Source organism: Taudactylus pleione, unplaced genomic scaffold, assembly GCF_031769625.1.
Source record: "Taudactylus pleione unplaced genomic scaffold, aTauple2 ptg000229l, whole genome shotgun sequence".
In the NCBI taxonomy this organism is placed as follows: Eukaryota; Metazoa; Chordata; class Amphibia; order Anura; family Myobatrachidae; genus Taudactylus; species Taudactylus pleione.
Genome location: NW_028284631.1, coordinates 1,178,767 through 1,202,658, shown reverse-complemented (window position 1 = coordinate 1,202,658; position 23,892 = coordinate 1,178,767). Strand labels below are relative to the sequence as shown.

Here is a 23,892-nt window from a genome sequence, read left to right as displayed (position 1 = left end):
ACCTCCCAGCAAAACCGGTTTAGTAAATTTAACCCCAGGTGTGAAAACACTAATTAAATTCAAATCAAATATACAAATGGACATTGCCATGGCTGTAGAATTTAACAATGCTAACTTCACCTCCCTTTGTGATTTCCAGTGGTAAACAAAGTACAGATAATAACTAATGCGAGCCTGCCATGGGACACCTACAAGGTAGGGGTATTGTGTGTTGAAAATCTTTTTTTTTTTTTTTTTTTTTTTATGGAAATCCCTAAACTTATAACAATATTTGTTGGACTAATTTCCAGTGTAAGGCAATTTGTAACTTTCCATGATCAAGGAGGTTCATTGATACAAAGTTTTACAAGTCGATTTCTGTGTGAAGGTAACAAAAAACATAAACACGGTTGGAGAATGTGTTGAAGTGATACAATTTAATTGGTCAATTGCCTTTCGATTGTTGGCTCTTGTGCGTAGGCTATTTGATTGCTTGTGGCACTGAAACTATGGACACTCTTCCTTATGGAGAATGCACATAAATGTTGTAAATTATACTTTATTCCATTCTGTTAATCTGTTTCTTACAAACTCATCGATAAACTAGAGTTCCTGCCTTGTATAAATGTTTTGCAAACACTGAATGCATTTCTAAAAAGTCTGCAATCTTAGAAAGCTTGTTCTCTATATTTTATACTGCTTTGACTGAATTATATAGAAGAGCAAAGGGTGACATGTCTGTTATGAGGAATGCACTGTTTTCTAGATGATCAAACCTCTTATTCTGAAAAGCAGAACATAATTTTTCCATTTTACTCCAGGTTACATATTATTTTACATCAATTAGGAATTTCAAAAGGAAGTAATTAACATTTGACAATGTTTATCAATTCTTAAGCAATGCACCATAACCCTTTCATGAACCATTTTTGTCCCCCACTTTTTGTGCTAGGATGGCTGCATAGGTGAAAAACGTGATGTTCTAAACGGTAATTCTATTTTACAGTACAGATGGGGTTTTCCTTTTAAATATTATTGGATTAAATATCTAGGTTTTATGGTCACCGTTCCTTTTACATATTAAGGGCAGCCTCTGCAAACTTCATTCAATTAGACCTTTCGAGTTTGTGGATACAAGATATATATAATTTTTGCACGGTTTGTGATGGTTAAATGGCCATGAGCAATTGTACGATTATGTAGAAGCTAACAAAAAATATATATATATCAACTAAATACATCCTAACAGGAGTACAAAAGGGTTAATTTGTAAACAGGGTAATGGCATACATGTTTGTGAAAATAATTGAGGGTAGAGAACGTCAGTAAAAATGTGTGTTCTGTATTGAAGAGCACCTAAAACTAAATTAGCAGTTTTGGGTTAAGTTGTTCTTTAACTTCTAGCAAACAGTAATGTAGTTAAATTAAAGTCTTAAATGTGGGTACATATTACCCGACTCGCCATTCCGACCCCCGATATATCGGGCGGTCCGTCCAATACATCGTTCACCTGCCCCATTCACCTTCCTGGCATTGGCAGCTTAGTCTCTCCATCTACCGAGCTTGCAAGGCCGATAGAATGACCCTGATGTCGCCGCAAGGGAGCGCACATAGTGCATACACACTAGACGATCCGGACGATATGTTGGTCCAATTCGCCATATCATCTGAAAAATCATCTAGTGTGTGCCCAGCTTTACATTCAACTCCTAGAATTAATTTGGTGAAGCACGGTTGTTAACGGAATAGGTAAAAAGGAATGAGATACTATAAAAGATGTTTGGAAATTAATGCCAAAAAAGTCCATTTAACTATAAGCAGCTTTTTTCAGATTTTCTTGAGATGTAGTGTAAGAGTCCGAATCCATTTTAGAATAATACAGTTAACCATAAACTTAACTTCTCACCGAAAATGATACGAGAGATGAATAAAAGGGTGTGTGTTTTTAAAAGAAAAAAAAAAACACTACTTATACCAAGAACTGAGTTTGGTGCCATTCTTCCTGAAGCAGTTTAACATGTAACAGGTGAAATAATAGCATGTAATAGCCAAGTCAAACAAATTTTAAAACATTAAATTAATCAAAAAAATCAAAAGAAACATATTAAACTACATACTTTCAAATTCCACAAATTAAAGGTCCACTTTTAGAGTGCTGACTAGTACCATCTTCACATTATAGATTGAAAATGATGCAATTTGTTCTCACTGCACAATATCTATTGAGAAATTAGGTTTCTTGAACTGCATATGCATGAAAAGTAAAAAATTACACTAATGGATACAATACATGAAAACCAACATGGTATTTAAATTTTCCACATCACTAATCGCCCCAGTTTTTCTTCTTTTTTTAATGAATGGTAGAAATGTTAATGTTACACAGGATGTATGATAGATAGATAGATAGATATATATATATATACACACATACACACGTCAAAGGTCTGGCACTCTCACTCAAAAATAGATGCATCTGCCCTGGGTGCCAGTGTCAAATAAACATGTACGTCGTTGGTGTAGGTGCTGTTAGAGCTCACCTGCACCACGGGTCTTGATACAAACTTATTTTATTGATACGCTTCGGAGCGACTTGCGCCCCATCCTCCGGTATACATGAAGATCTGAGGACGGGGCGCAAGTCGCTCCTAAACGTATCAATAAAATATATTTGCATCAAGACCCGGAGTGCAGTGTGGTGCATGGCAGCTCTAACAAAACCTATACCAACAGTATAATATATATGGCACTGGACCCTGAAACGTCGATTAAACAGCACCTGATTATCAGTCTTGGACTGCCGCCATTTTTGTTCTGGTTTTTATATATATATATATATATATATATTTTATATATATATATATATATATATATATATATATATATATATATATACACATACATACATACATATAAAAAAAATTATATATAATTTTTTTTTATTTTTTTAGGTGTGTGTGTATATATATATATATATATATATATATATATCCATACATACACACACACACACACACACACACACACATATACACACATATTTTTTTTAGGTGCGTGTGTGTATATATATATATCCATACATACACACACACACACACACACACACATTATCTTTTAGCACTTTACAAGGGGTGGACAAGCATGTAAGACTTATCTGGGAAGATTGGCAGATGAAAGTAGATAGACATTTGTCATGAAAGTAGTTAGGAAGCAATATGTTCGGTGCACAATGTCCAGTGTATGAGCTCAAAGAAGGAATCCACGATTAAGTGGTTAGGCTTTAAGAGAAAATGATCTGCAAGTATGGTGTGCACACGGAGAATAGAGAATGGTGACTATTGAAAAATAGTTAAGTTGAAAAACTGAAATCTTAAATCAATTCCTTAAAAAACTTTTTCTAACAGAAGATTAGATAAATCCTGGAGGATGCATGCAAGGAAGTTACCTGGAGTGTGTGCAGCACAGGAATATTTTTGTAGAATAAAAGCAGGTATTAAGGGAGCTGGACTAACAGGTCATGGGAATGATAGCAATATCAAGTCTGGGTCATATACAAAGGGCACGATTCTATTCAGCGCGACGTAAATAGCGCCGGGAGATAGCTCCCGGAGCTATTCAATTCATCGCGATGTTAGGTCGGGGAAGCCTCATTATCGCGCCTTAAACAGGGTTTTTAGGCACGATAACGGGCATTCCCCCAACCTAACTTCCCGGCGCGAGGCTGTTATCCAGGCGCGAAGGGCAGAAAACAGCCTCGCGCCGTGACTTTTGTCGGATTTCTTCTCTCATCCCCGGAGGGATGAGAGAAAAAAATCATTAGTCGGACTTGGCAGCGCGGTGTACTGAATAGCTCCGGGAGCTCACTCCCGGAGCTATTTACATCGCGCTGAATAGAATCGTGCCCAAAGACAAGTGTTATATGTTAGGAGACAGTAAGTGAAACAGATTCTTATCAGCCCATGTAAAGATTATCAGTAACCACTCTAATTAGAGAAGTAATGCATTATAGAGGTGACAATTAAGTCAGGGCATTACAGAGATCTATGCAAGAGAGAGTATAAGAGCATGCAGAAGAATATCTGTTGTGGCTTGTTTGATAACAGTAAAAAGTTGCACAATTTAGATACACAGTGAATGTTAGGTACTAAGCACAGTAATAAAGGACTCCCCTAACATGCTTGAGTGGTGCCTGCTGTTATGGAGTTAAATAGAGATGGAGATGTCTGGCAAAAGTCTTGCACTGTTCCACAAAATAGCAGCAATATCATACCATAAAAATTGTAAGGGGTGCAATTAAAGGATCTCTTGTATTCATTCTTTAAAACTTGTCAGTCACAGAAGAAACTGGATGAAATCAGAACATCGTAAAGCCAATCACAGCATTAGGATATTAACAGCAGCTGAGTATTTCATATTCACCATCCAGCTCCAGAATGTCCATGTCAGAATGTTTGATGTGGGAGTGGCTAGGCCATCATGTAGGCGATTCTGAATATGCTATACGTGTACAGCAGCATATAGTAGAGGTAATGTTTACATAAAACTGGTGGCCAAAATTGCTTGTCACATGTACCTCTGTATACATCAAAGTTCATATATCAAAAAAAAAAAAAAAAAATCAAGTCAGTCAATGATTCACCTCTGAATTAAAATATCAGTACACTTCAGAACAGACTTAATAGCACATATGTAGGACAGAGCATAGTGTAATGACTGGGCAGTACGCCACTGAAAGCTTTAATATATTAGCAAAGAGTCCCTTTATAAAAATAAAAGCAACTTTACAATACCACAAAATATTAAAAACATTTCGTTTCACGGTTGTCCATATAAAGCTCTAAATGCTTTGATTACTATACAAAAAAAATAAAAAATCAATCATGAAACCACTTTTTTCAAAACATGTACCATAATCTACCCAAAGGATTTTTTAATTGGAATATTATATCATCCTATACGATAACTGCTAAAGTTCATAGGAATAACAAATGTTATTACTTTGTTATTCTTCTATGCACTACGCTCACCGACAGTGCATAAGAAAGATGCAATTGCAGGAAAAAGCAGGTGCCAGGTATATTTTGAAATAAATATCCAGGTGAAATTATGTAGTTACAACTTTGTACCTTTCAGATGTTTAAACTTAAGTAAAATTTGAAAGCAAATTAAACAAGACAAATTTCTGGACAAATTTAATATTAGTGCAAGGATGAAGAAATCTAATAAAAAAAAAAAAATAATAATAATAATAATAATAAAAATGACAGTGGTGAGACAACCAAGGTGCTACCCAAATTCCACATGAGTTTTAAGCGGTCATAAATGGAAAATGTACATCTCATTAGGCAGGCTCTAAATGGGATCAAGATCTAGGTTTGGAAATGCCATTTTAAACAGATTGTTTAAGAGCAACAACATTTGCCATCATAATGCAAATCTAAACCTAGCAGAAACACCATAATGCATTCTGGTTACAGGTCCTCTCTCTACCATCATGTGGCCAAAGACGAAGTGCCAAAAGTACAGTAATTAAACATGCAGAAGTCAAACAGGACTTTTTATTTGGGGGTAGGTGTTCAAGCAATTAAGCTATCATCTGACGTCTGACAGAGTAGTCAGTATAGTTCTTAGTGGGCCTCTATCTTCCTTTTATGGTCTTTGAGATTCATCCTAAAGTGTTCCCCAAAACAGACCACAAAAGGAGGAATATCCGGCTGACATGGAGTATTTTTAGGAAAAGGGGGATTTTTGTCCTTACCTGTAAAATCATTTCCTCGGACTCCATGGAGGATACAGGGATCACACTAGGTATAGGTGGTGAGCTCGAGTATGGCTACAAAAACAGTTAATTTTTTTTTCCTAGCAGCACAGGCTCCCTCTCCCCTTTACCCCATCTCCAACACTAGAGGACCAGTTAAGTTAACAAGCCCAAGGAATAGAGGAAGAGTAAGGAGAAGGAAGACCGGCACACACAACACAGAGGCGAGAAGAGGAACCGGTAACTACACAAGAAAACCCTGCAAGCTAGGTGCGTCAGGGAGGGCGCGCTGTGTTCCCCATGGAATCCGAGAAAAAGATTTTACAGGTAAGGACAAAAATCCCCTTTTCTTTTTCCTCCATGGGGGACACAGGGATCACAGTGGGACGTCCCAAAGCTGTCCCCTTAAGGGCGTGGACTCTCCTCCTGTGCTGCGCTAAGAACCCTACACCCGAAACTCGCGTAGAATCGAATATCCACCATATCGAAGGGCTCAAATGGGGGGGGTCCCACGGACTTAAAGGGAGGCTAGAGATGTAACACACCCTGGAGAACAGTTTGCATATCTGTCAAAAATGCCACCTGGCAATGAAAGAGCGGCCCTCTGCTATGGAGGGACTTCCGAGTCTATGACCCAGAAGACTCTCTGGCGTCCTTCTGCGCATCCGCAGAAGGACACAAGCACTGTGGAGGAGTGCTGGGAGGCGTCCGACTGGATCTCTCTAACAGCACTCATCCGATAGAAGCCCCTAGGCTTCTATAGGGTAATGCCATCAAGAAGATGGCATTACCCACCACAACTATGCCCCGGAATGCATCGCATTCTGGGGCTTAGTGCATAAGAGAAATGCGGTCAAACCTGCATTTTGAGGGTTTGATCGCATTTTTACCTTTCCTCCAACCCGCCCCTGGGTTGGCGTTATTGTGGATATCCGGCAATAGATGATCCACCCACGAGTCTGGAAAAGATTCACCTAGAGATGGAGATAGTCCTGAAGTACCTCTGGGGATTGGGCCAGAATAAGCAGGTTGTCCTGATAATAAAGTATACAGAACCACTGTGTCTGAGAGATGCTGGCATGACTAACAATGTTCCTGAAAACACAAGGACCAACATTCGAAGCCCAAAAGTTAAAATGTTCCTCCCTTACTGCAAACACGCTGCCGACATTCCCCGGTAGGAATGTGTGAGTAGGCATCCTAAAAGACACCACGAAATCCCCTTTCGGGGCCCAAATTATGGAATAAAGTTTCCATGCTGAACCTAGGTACATGAAGATATATGTTCAGCGATTTCAGGTTGAGAATGGGGCGGAACGATTCATCAGGTTTCTGGACCAGAAACAGGTTGAGATAAAATCCTACACCTGAGACGGGGGAACAGGGATAATAACCGGGAGACCAGAAGAGAACTGAAGTTCTGTATCGCTTCTGCCTTCTCCGGATCCACTGGAAGACCTGTGGGAAAAAAATTGGACCGGAGGATGTTCCCGGAAGATTAGGGAGTAACCATGGGACACTACTCCTCTTACCCAGTCGTCCAACATCGTTGTCATGCAAGAAAAGCAAAAAAAGTCAGCCACTCACACTGGGGGATCTCAATTGGAGCCCTACCCATCATGCAGGAGGCTTAGTGACTGGCTTAGGAGCTGGACGGCGATTGGACCAGGCTTGCTTACATCTGGATTTAGAGCTCCTTAAGGAAGATCAGAAAGATCTGGCGAAGGACTGACCTAGACTTTGTGGACGAAAAGGAACTAAAATTTGAGGTCCGTGACCTGGGTGAAGCAAAGGAAAGCAGATTTGGAAGCCGCTACCATAGCAACAATTTTGTCAAGCTCTGGCCCAAACAGAACCTCACCAAGAAGGAAAGCGCTTCAAGAGTCTTTTTGAAGTCTGCATCAGCTTGTCAATTACAGAGCCAGAGAGCCCTTCCACACGAGACCGCTGATTCATATACCTTAGAAGCAAAGACACGAGTCAATGGCAGCTTCACCAAGATAACCAATGGCTTCTCTGACATGACTGACCCGAGGTGGCAACTCCATTGAAGGCCATCCTCCAAAGAATCCGTGCAGCGTCCCAAGGCCTTGGCAACCCAGGCAGAAGCATGGGCCGGAAGGATGATCGCCCCAGTGTTAGGAAGCTGGAAAGTATTCTTAAAGCCAACTTCTCTATCAGTTGGATCCTTGAGGGAGGCTGTATACAATATAGGAAGGGTAGAGGATCTAACAAACCTCACCACATGAACATCCAAGCTCCAACAGAGGAGGAAGGGGCTTAATATAATCCGACCACTGGAGGTATACTGGGAGGCAAGAGCTCTGGTGTCTCACTCTGTGTAGGGAAGGGGGAGGGGAAGAGAATCCGCTGTGGAGAGTAACCTGCATGAGGGGATGCGTCAAGGGTTGGGGAAGGAGCCAATAGGGAAGGCTATCTTCCCCCATCTGACTGAATCCCCAAGGACATTGCCACAACTAATTACTGGTTCCCCATTTCCAGCATCTGCCCTAGTTGTCTAGTGGGGGTGCAGAGATGACCTGGCCCCCACTATCAGTACTGCACAGTATGCAACTCCCCGCAAGAAGGAAGCCGCCTTATCTGTTCCTGACGTGTCTGGCTGCGGCTCCCTATCTGTGTGCTGGAGCCGGGCCGGGGTCACTGACACACTCGCCAGTGCTCCGGGCGCCAGTGCTGTGGATCGTTGGAGCGGCAGTGAGGTTGTCTGTTGGACACCAACTCACTGTCTGCTCTGAAAATAAAGTAAAAATACATATAATTAACTAAAAACACTGCCCATTCCTTTGGCACCAAACAAAAAACTGTTCCTCAAGTGTAGGAGATGGGATATAGGGAAAAGGGAGCCTGTGCTGCTGGAAATGAACTGTTTGGTGCCCAGATTCCAGCTCATCACCTATACCCAGTGTGATCCCTGTGTCCCCATGGAGAAGAAAAAAAAATAGGAAAGTTAATAATTCTTCCATTTTCTTTTCAACTCCATGGCAGCCATAATGTGTGAGTAGTACCCAAGCAGTACATAGAAATAAAAAAAAGTTGGCTAAATACAGTATAATCAGCAATACAAGTGTATAGAAGCTGCAAAAACATTTTACTGAAAAAAGTGTTTAAAAGATTTTCCTTCTAAACTGGGGAGATGTATCAAAGCTTCTAAAGATTGGAGAAGTGGTATATAGTAAAGAGCCTTTAAAAAGTACATTCAGCAACATTATAGGTACAAGCAGATAGGTTGATATGGACAACAACGTCAAGCTTTGACAAATCTCTCCCTATAGCTGGGTGCACGCTATACGATATATCATTCCAACATCGCATAGTGTGTACATCCGATCCGTCGTTCATCACATCGTCCCATCTGCTGGTCCCCAGGCTACAGCAAGCCATGGATGGCAAGATCATAATGGAAGAACTGTTATGCAATTTATTTCTTGATTTTCCATACAGTTGTGGCAATCAAAAGAAAAAAAAAGGAACATATAAACTAGTTGAAAATCCAAAGAACATTTATTACTTTTGCTCAGGAGTCCCTGTGACATTAATACAGCAGTTACCTTGGTGTTTGAAGAGTTCACAGTCAGATCTATTTGAGGGAGCCCACATACAGGTATTTGTAGTTAATAGATGAAAATCCTCTTAGTTGATACAAAGTCCATCCAAGAGTTCTGGGCTTTATACTGAGAATTGGGGCCAAATGTAATGAGGTGAGCTTAGAAAATGAGAGAGTTTAGCAGTAAACTCTCACATTGGTCAAATTTTACCTTCAAAATGGGAAAACATCTGGATGAGTGTTTAAATCATGAGCTTTGAGTCTAATAACATGTGAATTTGCATGTTCTCCAACTCTATTACATTGTCAGAGTTTAATAATTTACTGCTAGACTCTCTCCCGATTACATTTGGACCTTCTTCTCTTAACCTGCTACAAGAAACTGCAGTGCAACATTTTCTTCTGCCTATGACATTGTTCATACTTTCACTATCATGTATTCACTTCTGAACCACCTTGGCAGTTTATAAAAGCAACTACTGTGTCAGAATAGATTTGGACAAGTTTGTGACTTGAGAGGTTGAAGGTGAAAATCTAATGCTATACTGCTTTTATTTCCAGAATGTTTGTGTGCAGAATTTTTTTCCTGGAGCCATAATACTTATACCACTTCTCGAAGTAGAAGAGAGTCACAACTTTTGGATCTGGAGTCTGAGGTGAGCACAAACCAGTCTTTTAGTCTTGGAGCCTGCCACCATCAAAGAGGTTTCTTTGCAATATTTGCAAGGCTGAAGATCTAGGTCAGTGGTTCTCAAACTAGGTCCTCAGGACCCCACACAGTTCATGTTTTACAGGTCACTCAGCAGTGGCACAGGTGTATTTATTACTCACTGACATTTTAAAAGTTCCACAGGTGGAGCTAAATATTTCACTTGTGATTCTGTGATGAGATCTGGAAAACATGCACTGTTTGGGGTCCCGAGGACAGAGTTTGAGAATCTGTGATCTAGGTCATTTGAATTGTGATCTCTTTGACTAGGTCCCATTAAAGAACTTGGGTGTGCCACCTTGCCCAAGGAAGAATGCCTATAGTGGATAAGAAGACTCCTAGGGAACGGAAGAAATCCTTATTGGCACCATTTTTGTAGAGACGGTCGTTGATGTGCTAGAAGTTGAGTTTTGAGAATTTTTTCTTCTGGCAATAACATTATGCTTTTCCCCATGTCTTTCTGCAGCCCTAAGAACTGGAGCTGTTGAGAAGGCACCAAAAGGCTTTCATGCTCCTGTAGGAACTCCATCATCTGGGCTGCTCTGTGTCTGGAATGTCATAACAGTAAAGCCATATTGTGGCTCCTGGTTTCCTGAAAACTGCCATAAGAACTACCAGTATTTTGGTAAAGGGCATTTGTAGAAGTAGACAGTTTGAATGGGAGATACACAAACTGTATGTGGTGGCCAAACACATTGTAGCTCAACATCACAGATTCAAACAGGAATATTCAACTTGAAGATCTGTAGCGGTCCCCCAAAAAAGGGAATGTACCCACTCTATGCAGATAGGTCTTGTATAAATGGATTGGAGCCTTCCTCAGATCAAGAATGGTTTGGAATGCCCCCCTAATGCATTTTCTGTCAGGAAAAGCTTAGAATAGAAGAATATTTTTCTGTATCAACAGAACAGGAAAAACAATTCTGTAATTCCTATAGGACTCGAGACTACTACAATATTCCCCCTGGGTATAGAATGGGATTTGTTTGTGTACCCTTCTTTGATGAAGTCACAAACCCATTGCTCTTAAAATGGTGAGCATCCATGTCTGCACATACTTTGAAATCCTGCCATCTACAGGACATTGCTATAGAAAAGTAATTGCAAGGCTTTTGGCCAAAGGTACTTCCTTACTCCCAAAGGAATGAAAATACTACTAAACTGCCAAAAATATGGCTACTCTGTTCTGTTTTTCAGTAATTATGCTCTTTTTTTTCTCTTGCTTATCCTTAAAAAGGCTTTCTGCTCATGTTCTAAGCATCCTAGAGCCACAGACACACCAGTATTAAGTATTGTTTTTGAGGAAATGTGAAGTTTCTTAAAAAGAGTATTTCCATTTTCCGATCCATAAAATTATTCAGTGAATCTCAATCACCTAGGGGAATAAATATCCTTGTAGACAGACCACCCATTTCATTTCTTCATATTGAAAGGAACACAAAATGCAAGCAGACAGCTGTTCCCACTTATTGAGCTCTTTAAAACACTCTGTTTAAGTAGTACATTCACAACATCAAGGTCAAAGGACATTAATTCACGGCTATATGACCAATCAAGCTCAATAAGAGAACCCTGGGACCCATTCATCTATGCCCCCACTTATGTGCTATAGGTCTCTCTTATATAGCCCCTTCTATATTATATAAATCCTCCGTGACCAAAACGGATCCTGCATTGACATCACCAATCAGGAAATTAACAGTTTAATTTATTCAGGAGGTTGAGCTAGGCTTTCCTTGGGCTGAGGGTCATTCATAATCACCAGCTAAAGGTTTATTGCATGCTCTACAAACAGAATGAAGTGTTTTGCTAGTCTTCTTAACTTCAGTGGGCTCTCAAAGAGTACTGAAGAGTAGGTTAATAATTAAAATTTATAGAAAGCACCAAAAGGTGTTAACCAGGAAGAGTGTGTTAGTATATTGGGGAGAAGACTCAGTCTTCATGTGGTTAATATCCTCCTTAAAACTGCAGCTTCTAGTTTAAAAAAAAAAAAAAAGCAGAATGGATATTATTTATCTTGTGAGAGTTATTTTTATTATTTTCCAGTCTCCACTATGGTAACTAAGGAGGAGATGTCCATATTATATCTGCCATGGCGTTGAAAAGGGAATTTATTTTTACCCCTCGTGATAACAGACTACACTGCTGATATCACCCTCAGAACTTTCTTCTGAACCTTCATGGTTGATTTGGCTGGTCTCCGTATAATGCATATTCCCTGACACTTTAGATTTTTTGTGTGCGCCATCCCCCTGTTGATATATTCCTCCTTTGGGATATTTATCAGTTGACATTCATGTTTAGCACAGTAATATATGTAAAGCTAAAGAGCAAAATATTGCAGTCTGTATTTGGTGCAAAACTGCATTTGAAACTTTTAATGTTACAATTGTGATTTGGTAAACGGTTACCAGCTTTGTTTCAAACTTTGGAAAATCAAAAAATGCAGTAATTAATTTTTTTGGAGCAGAAACAAAGTGTTCACTGAAAAATCACAGTAGCAAGTGCCCTACAATAATTTTCTTTACATTATTCATATGTGCTTGGTTATGTTTTTCTAGGCCCATTGCAGGAACCACACTTTTTTTTTTTTCTTTTAATACTGGGTACACACTGACGGATATATTGGCCGATCAATTGATCCGCCAATATATCGGGTGCCCGTCGGCCAGTGTGTACCAGTAATATGTCTGAACGTCGTCGTGTACAGACATATCGCATCGGCTGTGCTGCACAGCCGATGGCTGATATATCCATCCATCCATCGGGCAGTGTGTACACTTGCAGCAAAGGCTGCCGGGAGGGGGGGGGGGGGGCGGGCCCTGCCCCCAGCCAGCGGGACCCACGGCCAGAGACAGATGATTGTTGTTCAGTGTGTAAGAACAACCATATTCTGCAGATCACTTGATCTACAGCTATATCTTCAGTGTGTACCCAGCTTAACACTAGAGCATGTATTAACATAGAACGTAGTTGCTCAAACCCAGTGACTGACAATCCGCATTGGAAGCTGCAATGACAGAAGTGAATACAAAAGGATGCGGGCAGTCTTATACTAATGCTGCATGACATACGTGTCATACGGATAATCCTCTATAGGAGAACATGGACATTTCTGAGATAGCATTCATGTAAATGATAAACAAGTTATCACAGCTTACTTGAGTGTCTCATCCATTCAGGTAAGAATGGAGTAAGCTGCAATGAAATTTAAGTATGACCAGTACATACGTGTTGAACACAACTTTCTGCATTTTAGAATCAGAACATAACAGAAAGCAGAATCAAAAGGCAAGTTGGAAGCATTTGTTTGTGATGCATTACCTTGCTTACTAATTCAAAATCAATAATCCCTTTTTGATAAGTGTTGGTGCTATATTTATGATAAAAAGCCCTCAAAAAGAACCCCCCCACCTCCTCAAAACGTGCAGAGAGCTCTTCAAATTAATCAGAAGACAAGAAAAAAAGGGTTCTGACTTTATACCAGATATTTTTTCTAGCCAATAAAGATGCTAGGGGCCAGATTAGCAGCTCACACTGCATTTTTCAGCCAGTCGCAGTAGTCAGATTCTGCTTGCCATTCCATAACACACAAATATGATGGAAGCCTTTTCGGTGGCTTCTGTAGCTAGTTGAATACGGTCCCGGAAGACTGTCCACTAATAAATCCTACAAGAAATGACATATGATCTAATCCTTTTAATTAGTAAATCTAAGGCTGGCCTGTACAATACAATAGGAATCAGTAGCTCCAGCACTGCATTACCTTACATGAAATACGATAACAGCATGCAAAGTATGTAGACGCTTGCTGCAAGACAAAAAAAAAAAAAAAAAAAAGTAACCTTACTCAGAGGTAAAACACTGGCTGAAAAAGGCAATAGATATATATATATATATATATAATATATATATATATATAATATAATAAACCAGCAAGGCATTGTACACTCCGGTTGGCTAAATATTAGAAAATATTTCACTCAAAGGCTCTTCACAACAGGTAGTACTGCAGTGTATTCCTCCAAGAGTGATATGAGGGACAAGAACAAATTCTTTATATATATGTAAACATTTTAATTTGATTAAACTGAGCTGCAGGAACTGTAGGTACTGGTCTTCAACTACACCCAACATTCCTGATTATTTTACAGGAAATCCCAGAAGCACTTGCTGTACTTAAGTGGTCAGGTAGCCAGAGTGATATGGTTATTTACCACATCAGAGAAAGCATGCCAACAGCAAAGCATCCTGAGACCATTCATGTGTGGGGTTGCTTCTCAGCCAAGGGAGTGGGATCACACACAATTTTGCCTAAGAACACAGCCATGAATAAAGAATGGTACAAAAACATCCTCCCCAGAGCAACTTCTCCCAACCATCCAAGAGCAGTTTGGTGACGAACAATGCCTTTTCCAGCATGATGGAGCACCTTGCCATAAGAAAAAAAGTGTTAACTAAGTGTCTCAGGGAACAAAACATCGAAATTTTGGATCCATGGCCAGGAAACTCCCCAGACCCTAATCCCATTGAGAACTTGTGGTCAATGGGATTGCAGGTAGACAAACAAAAACCCACAAATTCTGACAACCGCCAAGCATTGATTAGGCAAGAATGGGCGGCCATCAGTATGTGGCCCAGAAGTTGATTGACAGTATGCCAGGGCAAATTGCAGGGGTCTTGGAAAAGAAGGGTCAACACTGCATAAACTTAGGGGCATATTCAATTAGCCGCGATAAGCAGTTTCGGCCAAAAAGTTTCAGCCGATGACGTAATTTTGCCAGGTGAAAACTTATCCCCATATTCAATTCCAAAGACTTTTCGCCAGTGCAAAAAAGTCTGTGCCTTGTAACCAGTGGAATAGATTCTCCTCTGAATGCAGGCGAAAAAAAAAGTGCAGAATTGGGGGTTTGGGGTGCAAAGTTGCAGCAACACCCCTGCAGCTTTGGGACAGTTCCCCAAAGGTAAAAACTGTAAAAAAAAAAGTTAAGATACTTTAGATCACTCCAAAAAAGTACTTTCGTTTTGGGGGCGTAAAAGTCCAAAGTTGGGGGACAAACTTAAAAACTAGTGAAAGACACTCCAGCGGGTCCCCCAAGTATGCCCCAGGTGTTTTGTTTTGTTTTTTTTATTGCAGTTGCTTGGAGCAGGTGAATTAAAAAAAAAAATAATGTAAAACTTCACTTTAGGGACTTCAGAAGATGCTTGCACCCATTTTCATGTACCCCAAATTTTATGGGACTACTTATGTTTGAAGTCTTGCAAAAACCTTTTGTTGCAATTAAAGATGAACAAAGGGTTGGTAACAATAAGCTTTGTCACACAAGGATATACAGGTTTTTGTTGCAGCAACACGTTTTCATGAAAATAATCTTTTCTTGGTTTCATTATACAGCTTTGTACTCAAACTGTGGCTTCAGCCGCGCCAAAGAGCCACACCCTTATATCACGGGCGTCTAGAGCATCTTATTCGCACAGATAAAACAACTGGAAGTGATGAAGCTAGTCTGCACTGCTCAAGTTGATGTGCGACATTTGTAAATCTGTGCGAGGCTGAACACAAATGCTAAGATGCCTTGGCTCTTACGCCAAGTTCCGTGGTGCTTCATGTGCGACTTTGTACGTGTGTAAAACTAAGTCCTATGCAATTAAAGCCGCAGCAAAGCATCTGTAATGCACTTTGAGTAGTGTTTATCTGCCTCTGCGAATTGAGCAAGACACAAAATTTAAAGGAAAAGAAAAGACGTTACTCTACACCTCTCACTGCGGCTCAATCACGCCGGGCATATCGCTCCACATGGCGTATTAAGGCTAGGTGAATAAGGACACATCTGTGTTATAATATATATTACATCACCACCTTAGTCTCCACCCCTAGGCTCCATCCCTCCAAGTTGCCCCACACCCTCTGCCGTTATCCTCCTGTCAGGAAAATAAGCTATTTAACAAGTTTCAGATTTGTCAGTTGATCTGCTCCACTAAAGGTGCATACACACTAGACGATATGCTCCCTGAGCGATCTCGTGTAGTGTTGTCCCCGGCAGGCGGTGCTCAATGTCGTTCATGACATTGAGCACAGCTGCTGAACGATATCATTAACGATATCGTTCAGCGCCGGGCTCTCTCCCCCATTCCCTGACATGCAGCAACCTGATGAGATCGTCAGATTGTGCTGCATGTCAGCCCGATGAACGATGACGACAAATGACCAGCGGGAACGAACGTCGTCGTTATCGTTCATCTTTTTGGGCTTAAAAATGGACAATAAAGTGGACGACTGAACGATAACGATATCGTTAAGTCGTCCACTTTATCGCCCAGTGTGTACGCACCTTAAGTCACATGCCGCTTTCATGCGTGACATCTTAAATACTACAAAAGGTCATACTTCCAGCCTATTCTCCAATGCAGCAGGTCATCTGGCGATTGCTATGTATTCTCATCCAGAGTAACAGAACTTCTATTGCATTAAGCTACAAAACATGCTCCACATTAATATGCAAGATAACAGCTACACTTTGGGCTTGATTCAATTGAACGCGACTTAAATAGCACCAGGAGGGAGCTCCCGATGCTATTCAATTCAGCACGCTGTTGAGGATTTCTCCAGGAGGTGCGAGCAGAAATCCAACAAAAGTATAGGCACAATGCTGTTTTCTGACCTTAACACGGAGGAAACAGCATTGCGCTTGGCAGTTTAGTCGGAGAGCGCCCGTTCTCGCGACTAAACACCCTGTTTAAAAGGTGTGAGGGGCAGGAGAACGGGCATTCTCCGACCTAACAGCGCGCTAAATTGAATATCTCCGGGAACTATTCAATTGAAATGGAGCCCATAGACAATGCATAGACCTAGACAATAATTTATCATCTCACTGTGCTTGGGTACAAACAAGTACGTTCAAGTACAACACTGAACTAGGAATTCTGCTAATAATTTTCTACGGTACTGTGCATTAGTACCAACTCATACAACACATCTAAAAATAAAACAATAAAATTGGAAAACTAGGAGATGGCAGTTATTAAAAAAAAAAAAAAAAAAAAACACTTGCATTTTGGCATTATTCATTTCCAACATATCTTCCAGCTTTAAAATCAGTATTATGGACTGATCTAAACTTTTTCTATTTTCTCAATATACAATTCTGTCATATTGGAAAACGTAAACATACTTCTGTAAACACTCATCAATTTCATGTTCTGTATTATGGGATATTAATTCCACAATAGAAAAAAAAACAAACAACACAATCAACCAAAGCACCCCGCATATGAAAAATCCGAATATTAGGGTCACAACGCTACAATGCTTTGGCACAAAGTAAAGGGCATTAGAGAATTTTTTTATTAAACATACAAGGTATACAAATTTGTTTTCTTGGGGGTGATGGGATCTTGGAGAGTTTCCAATAAAGTAAAGTGCAGGCAATAACTGCAGAGGGAAATTCCTTTTTAAAAAATAGGTTTGTGAGCTACTATGGCAGTCAGCCGTGCCATGGCAGCTGTGAGGTGCAGCTGCATGCCCACGCCTGGCATGAAGAACAAATATGTAATGGGTAAATAAGGGACACATTTATTGAGCGCTACAAACACTGAAAGGAGCTGGTAAGAACACATTTAAGAATAAAAGCTGAAAACCTCTGATTTTAGTCTATACAGTATGAAGCTCTACAAAAACTTTAACGTGTTGGGTATGCGATCCCGGCACTCAATGCTGACAGCGTAATCCTGACGCATGCAGGTAAGTACTCTAACCCTTTCACTAACCCACCTTTCCCACAGCCTAACCCAAACCAAGCCCCTAATGCCTAGTGCCCAATAATCGCAGCAGTCTGAATTATGAAGGAGGGATTCTGACCACCGGCATTTTGTGCGCCGGGATGTGCCGACTACATCCCAATTAAACTTATGTAGGTCTCTACTTTGAGAAAGGTGAGGGGAGTGGAACTCCAATCAGCATTTGCCTAATATGATTTTACACACTCATTCCCCGATGACTTATGCCTTCATCCAATATGACAGCTTTTACACGGTCTCTGCCTCTTAGTGTCACCTATTGTGTGCACTAAAATTCAATCCTTGTATGTACATCTTACTCCACCTTCAGTGCTACATGTAAAACGCTCACTCATACTGTAATATCTAATGAGCAAACACCTGCATGCATGGTCTTGCATACCTAACCTGAAATACATCTTTCACATACTGACACATGAATAAGCATTCTTACATGGTGTAGAACATTCCATCATTTAGAGTGTCTCGATTAGCATTGTTGCTGGTGATCCGGTTTTCTACCACACGCCAAAAACATACTGGTAGGTTGATTGATTTGACAAAATATAACCATAAATGTGCGCGCCCATGTGGTAGGGAATATAGATTATGGTTAAAGAAAGAGAAGGGGTTTCTCTCTCTGTACTCCTACCCTTCATCCACATACAATTGCATATATTATCGTCATAAATAATCTTGCAAAACTAGAATATACCTTTTATTTTTGTTAATTACAATAACTATGAAATGAGAGCAAAATATAAAATATAGATTGTGATGTTAGTAGAAAAAAAGTGTGAGATATAAAGTATTTTAAAACAATGTGTCTGCCTGTATCACAGGCTTTAATCTTCAAATAGATAGAAACTGTTATCTATGCTTTGTACAACAATTGTTCAGTCTGCTTTGTCCTTCATAAGACTGCTGGAGAACAGCTTTCCTTATAAAGTGTAAAACATAAACAAACATTCATAAGAAGAAGTGGTGTTAGCGATTGGTCATTGGTTTTTACTTGGCATTTCTGACGCATGCAGGTAAGTATTCTAACCCTTCCACTAACCCTAACCTTATATATTACACCAGTGTTGGCTAACCTTGACACTCCAGCTGTTGTGGAACTATATATCCCAGCATGCCCTGCCACAGTTTTAGCATGCCCTAATAGCAAAACTGTAGCAGTGCATGCTGGGTTATGTAGTTCCATAACAGCTGGAGTGTCAAGGTTAGCCAACACTATTACACAGACGGTGTAATGGTTAAAGTTACTGCCTCACAGCACTGACATCATGGGTTAGATTCCCAGTACGGCCCTAACTGTGGAGTTTGTATATTCTCCCTGTACTTGCATGGATTTCCTCCAAGCACTGTTTCCTCCCAAACTCCAAAAATATACTGGTAGGTTAATTGGCTTCCCACAAAAAAAAAAAAAAATGACCATAGTGTGAATGTTTGTGAGCATGTGGTAGGGAATATAGATTGTAAGATCCACTGGGGCAGGGACAACTGTGAATGGTAATTATTCTCTGCAAAGAGTTGCGGAATGTGTGTGCGCTATAAAAATTACTGATATAGATATATTATATATTCTGAGGCAGGGACTGATGTAAATGGCTGAATAGTTTATGTAAAGCATATGTGGTTTATAAAAAAAAATAAAAGAAATAATAATCTTAAATCCAGTATATGAGGGAAACAAAACACACAGTAGTATATCCAGTTTAGACAAGCTGGTGTGTTTTCTGTACCATTTCACATTGAGTTATTAGAAGAATCCTAACAGACACATTGATTGTTACAGTATTTAGTTAAAACACACACTAGTGTTCCCGCTAGACCGCAGGCAGGGAGTGTCTGCGCACGTGGCCGACCAGGCAGCATGCCCAGCACTTACGGAGGTGCTGGGCTTCCCCCAAGCTCTCCCCCCCACTGTAAATAAATGCAGTACGCATGCGCACAACATCTATTTACCCGGTGGAAATCAGTCAGCACAACTTTCCCAACCCACGGAACACTGCGGCCCACGGGAGGGGAAGGCAGAGGGCAGTCTGTTTAAGCGGGTCACCGCTAAAAGTAAAAGGGCAAGGCACATTTTTGCTCCTTTAAAATCAGATAGGGCAAGCCACCTGGGGGGGGGGGGGGGGGGGGGGGGGACACGACTCTACACACCATTAAAAATTTATATTTTTGAGCTCACATAGAGGAACACAGTTGTTTAAGGCAGCTCTCATCTTTTTAAATGTGTATAACCTACATATGTCAATACCAGCATGTCAACATGGAGTAAACTATTGGATTTTTCTCTTTTCCATATCCTGAATTTTAGGGACTTGTATACCTGCTGTGTCATTACTCACCTAGCCTCAAAACGCTATACAACGCAAAATGCCTAACATGAGTGAGCTGCTTTTATGCCGAAAACGCATCTAACTTGCAATGTGATGCGACAAGGACGCACCAGCAGACTCTGCAGAGTAATTTGACATGCAACACTTGTATATCTGTGTGCGACTGAGTCTGTAAACGGAACTTGGTGCGGAGAAAAAGCTGTGGCCGCTGCATTGCAGCACTTGTATATCTGTGTGCCACTTAATCTCGCAATCAGCATACAGTGTCAAATATCAAATTAATCAGCACAGGCTCCTGTGGTGTCCTAGTCGCATTGCGACTTGTGTATTTTCAGCAAAAAAAAAAAAAAACGCCAGGCCCTAGCAGAGTCCTACAGGACCAGGCGTGTCGAGAGGGACTGTTCAGAGAGACTACAGCAAAGACGAGGAAGGACATCTGTATATACTGATCAGAAACCCTGAATAAACCTTCTCTCAGAGTTTGATTTAAACCACTTTTTGCACTAAATGACAATGTTACACAACAGATTAGTATTTGATATATGGTTCCTATGCATTGGATTCATTGGAGAAATTGTTATTTCCTGGTGCTGCACAGATTTGTAATCCAGGCTGCAAAGGATCTATCAGAATGGATCTTAATAATTGTACACCTGTGTTGAGCGTGGTCTCTTCCAACTTCAGAACTAGCTAAATTATGCCAAATTGTTTACATACACAAACGTATTTGTGATTTAATCTTACACACCAATATTGCATCTGATTTTGACATATGTATCTGTACCTCATACATTTTTGCCTTTATACAGTTGTTCCCGCATGCTGGCTGCGATACAGCTCACATTTTACCTTTTCTCTCCCTCTCTCTCAAGCACATTCACAAAACGTATTTACATCTCACAGCAACTACAAACCTCTCACTCTGCTACACAGTGTAAGGGCTGGCCCACACATTTCCAGCATTACACACCCCTAATATACCAATCATACTTTTGGACACTAAATAGCTATTGAAAGCACTATAATTTAAAAAATAAAAGATGAACATATAGATTGGAACATCAATTCTATAGCTCATCCACCCTCAACCCAGATTTGTAAAAAAATAAATAAAATAAAATGTAATGATGGCTCATGTGAGTTATAAATTTCTAATTCCAAATAACTTTACAATTTGTACTCCCTCACACCCCAAATGTGTGTCTCTCATTGGCTAATTCAAAGTGATCATATTTAGTGCCTGCCAAAGCCCCAGTATACCTACCTAAAACTAATGCCAACATATCTACTACCCATTTACGCTCTAAGGACACAAAACTCATTAGAACCAGATTACCTTATAACTGTATCTACAATAAGTCCTAGTTCGTCACTCAGCAAGGGACACAATAAGGCCCTATTCCATTAGAGGAATTCAGACGACTTTATTAACTTAGTGAGTCAATGAAGTCTTAAATCAAAAGCCGTATATAACAGTAAAGAGACCATCATAAATGGGCAGGTTCATGAACTTGTGGCTATCCAAAAATACAAATGGTTTTGGTTTAGATACGATCTTCTGTAAATGAACAAGAATTTGCTGTAACATTTGTATTGAAGACTTTAGAAATAGCCATAATACTATATGATAAAGTGTTACATACATTTGCTTAATAACCTCTTCCATATGGATATCCCACACAAGTCTCCCCATTAGTTTCCTGTAGGATTTATCATGGTGGGGGTAGGTGGTTTTATTAGTTGTTGTAAGTGTAATGGTCACTTTTATTATATAGATGTTTGCTTTATTCAGCATCTGTGGACTATTCAAGGCACAGAATTCTTTATTTGTAACGAAAGAGTCTTGGCATACACAATTTGTGCGAAAAGCTTTACACAATGCTGTGGGGGGACAGAACAACAAACAAGAGTAGACGTGCAGAAGATGCTGTTTAAACCTGGCTAAGCCTGTCCCCCCACACAGCCCATGAAACCCTAAAGACTTCAAAGAAATACAACATTGAGGAAAGGTATTAACAACAACTATGGAAAAGGGTAGAGTGGTTATAAACCTGGCCTCTCTAATCGCCTCCTTATGTGCCTGGAACATCTTGACGTTGTTCATGTTGGACTGCCAGTACTTCACAAATCCACTATGGTCAGCAGTCAGCATCCACATATCATTGTGTGACCAGGTCATAGCTCGGACTGGACTATCATGAGCCTAAAAGCAGAAAAATAGCGCAAGAAGTTATTGACCCGAGCCAACTTCCATCCTCAAAAAGTCAAACTACTTTACTTAACCACAATGTCTAGCAATGTTGCGGTCTCTGACCTCCAACATCACTGCCAATATTGCCCACCAAATTAGCACTGGGGGCTTAATACCTCAAGGGTATTTATGGTCACAGGCATGAAGTTCAATTAACACAGTTTATTGCTAGACTCCAACACAATTTTTTTTTCAGTCAAATATTTAAATTACTTTTTAAAATGATGTCTTTGAAGTTTTTGAAAAACAGTAACTAAGGGCTCTAAATAAAAGGTGTATATTAATTTCCACTTCCCTTACATGAACAATGGGGATACCTAAATTGGTTACAGAGTAGACCACAGTGGTGCATAATACATCAGCCCATCATCCTCAGCTCACTAATGTGATTACATTACTAAGTACATTAATTATTGGTGCTGGAAACAAAAGACGTAATTACATTAGCAGGTGGAGGTGACTGAAGTTAGGCCTGACTTTATGCCACACTGCAATACACTCCTTTCTGGATGATGGATTTTATCAGCCGTCACCACCCAGCACAGAAGGGGGCGCCAGAGGAGGAACCAAAACACTTTTCAGAAAGATAGTTTACCTTTAAGTACGTTGAAGGGACAAAATTAACTTAAATGTGCTGTAGTTCCAAGTTAAAGCAAGTAGCCATCATGCAAGGGACGCTTTATTCTATTTAGGCATCACTATTAATAAATCTTATAAAATATAATTCAATACCATTTGGCCTAAGAAAACTGACCTGTAAAATAGTCTCAAAATTAAACGTCAGCCCATTCCATAATGTGAATTCTCCACTTGAAGCTCCAGTTACTAAACGGCGTCCCTCAGGAGTCCACTGAAAATCAAGAGAGTACAACAACAACTTTACATCTAGGAACACACTGATCAACCATAACATTAAAACCACTGACAGGTGAAGCTGGCAAAAGTAAGGAGCTCAGTGACTGACAAGGACCAAATTGTGATGGCTAGACGACTGGGTCAGAATATCACCAAAACGGCAGGTCTTCTGGGCTGTTTCCAGTATGCAGTGGTTAGTACCTACGAAAGGTGGTCCAAGGAAGGCCAACCGGTGAAGTGGCAACAGTGTCATGAGCGCCCTAGGATAATTGATGTGTGTGGGGAGCATAGGCTAGCCCGTCTGGTCTGATCCCACAGAAGAGCTACTGTAGCACAAACCGCTGAATTTAAAGGTGTCAGAGCATCGCAGCTTGCTGCATATGAGGCCGCGTAGCCGCAGACTGGTCAAAGTGCCCATGTTGACCCCCTATCCACCCCTGAAAGCACCTTCCAACAGGGCACGTGAGCATCAGAACTGGACCACGGAACACTGGAAGAAGGTGGCCCGGGTCTGATGAAGCACGTTTGCCTTTACATCATGTGGACATCCAGGTGCTTTGTTTACCAGGGAATATATGGCACCAAGATGCACTATTGGAAGAAAGGAAGCAGACATAGGCAGTGTGATGCTCTGGGCAATGTTCTGCTGGGAAA

General features: G+C 40.4%; 1 protein-coding gene across 4 annotated transcripts in view; it reads right to left on the bottom strand.

Annotated features, from left to right (window-relative positions):
- Positions 1-23,892, bottom strand: part of WDR33 (WD repeat domain 33) — a 131,422-nt gene that overhangs the window by 55,584 nt on the left and 51,946 nt on the right. For all 4 annotated transcript variants that reach the window (XM_088479202.1, XM_088479205.1, XM_088479203.1 and 1 more), the window contains exons 5-6: positions 23,138-23,233; positions 22,184-22,335 (exon numbers count right to left, since the gene is read on the bottom strand). In XM_088479202.1, coding sequence (XP_088335328.1) covers positions 22,184-22,335; positions 23,138-23,233 — 248 coding nt within the window. The remainder of the gene's footprint in view (positions 1-22,183; positions 22,336-23,137; positions 23,234-23,892) is intronic.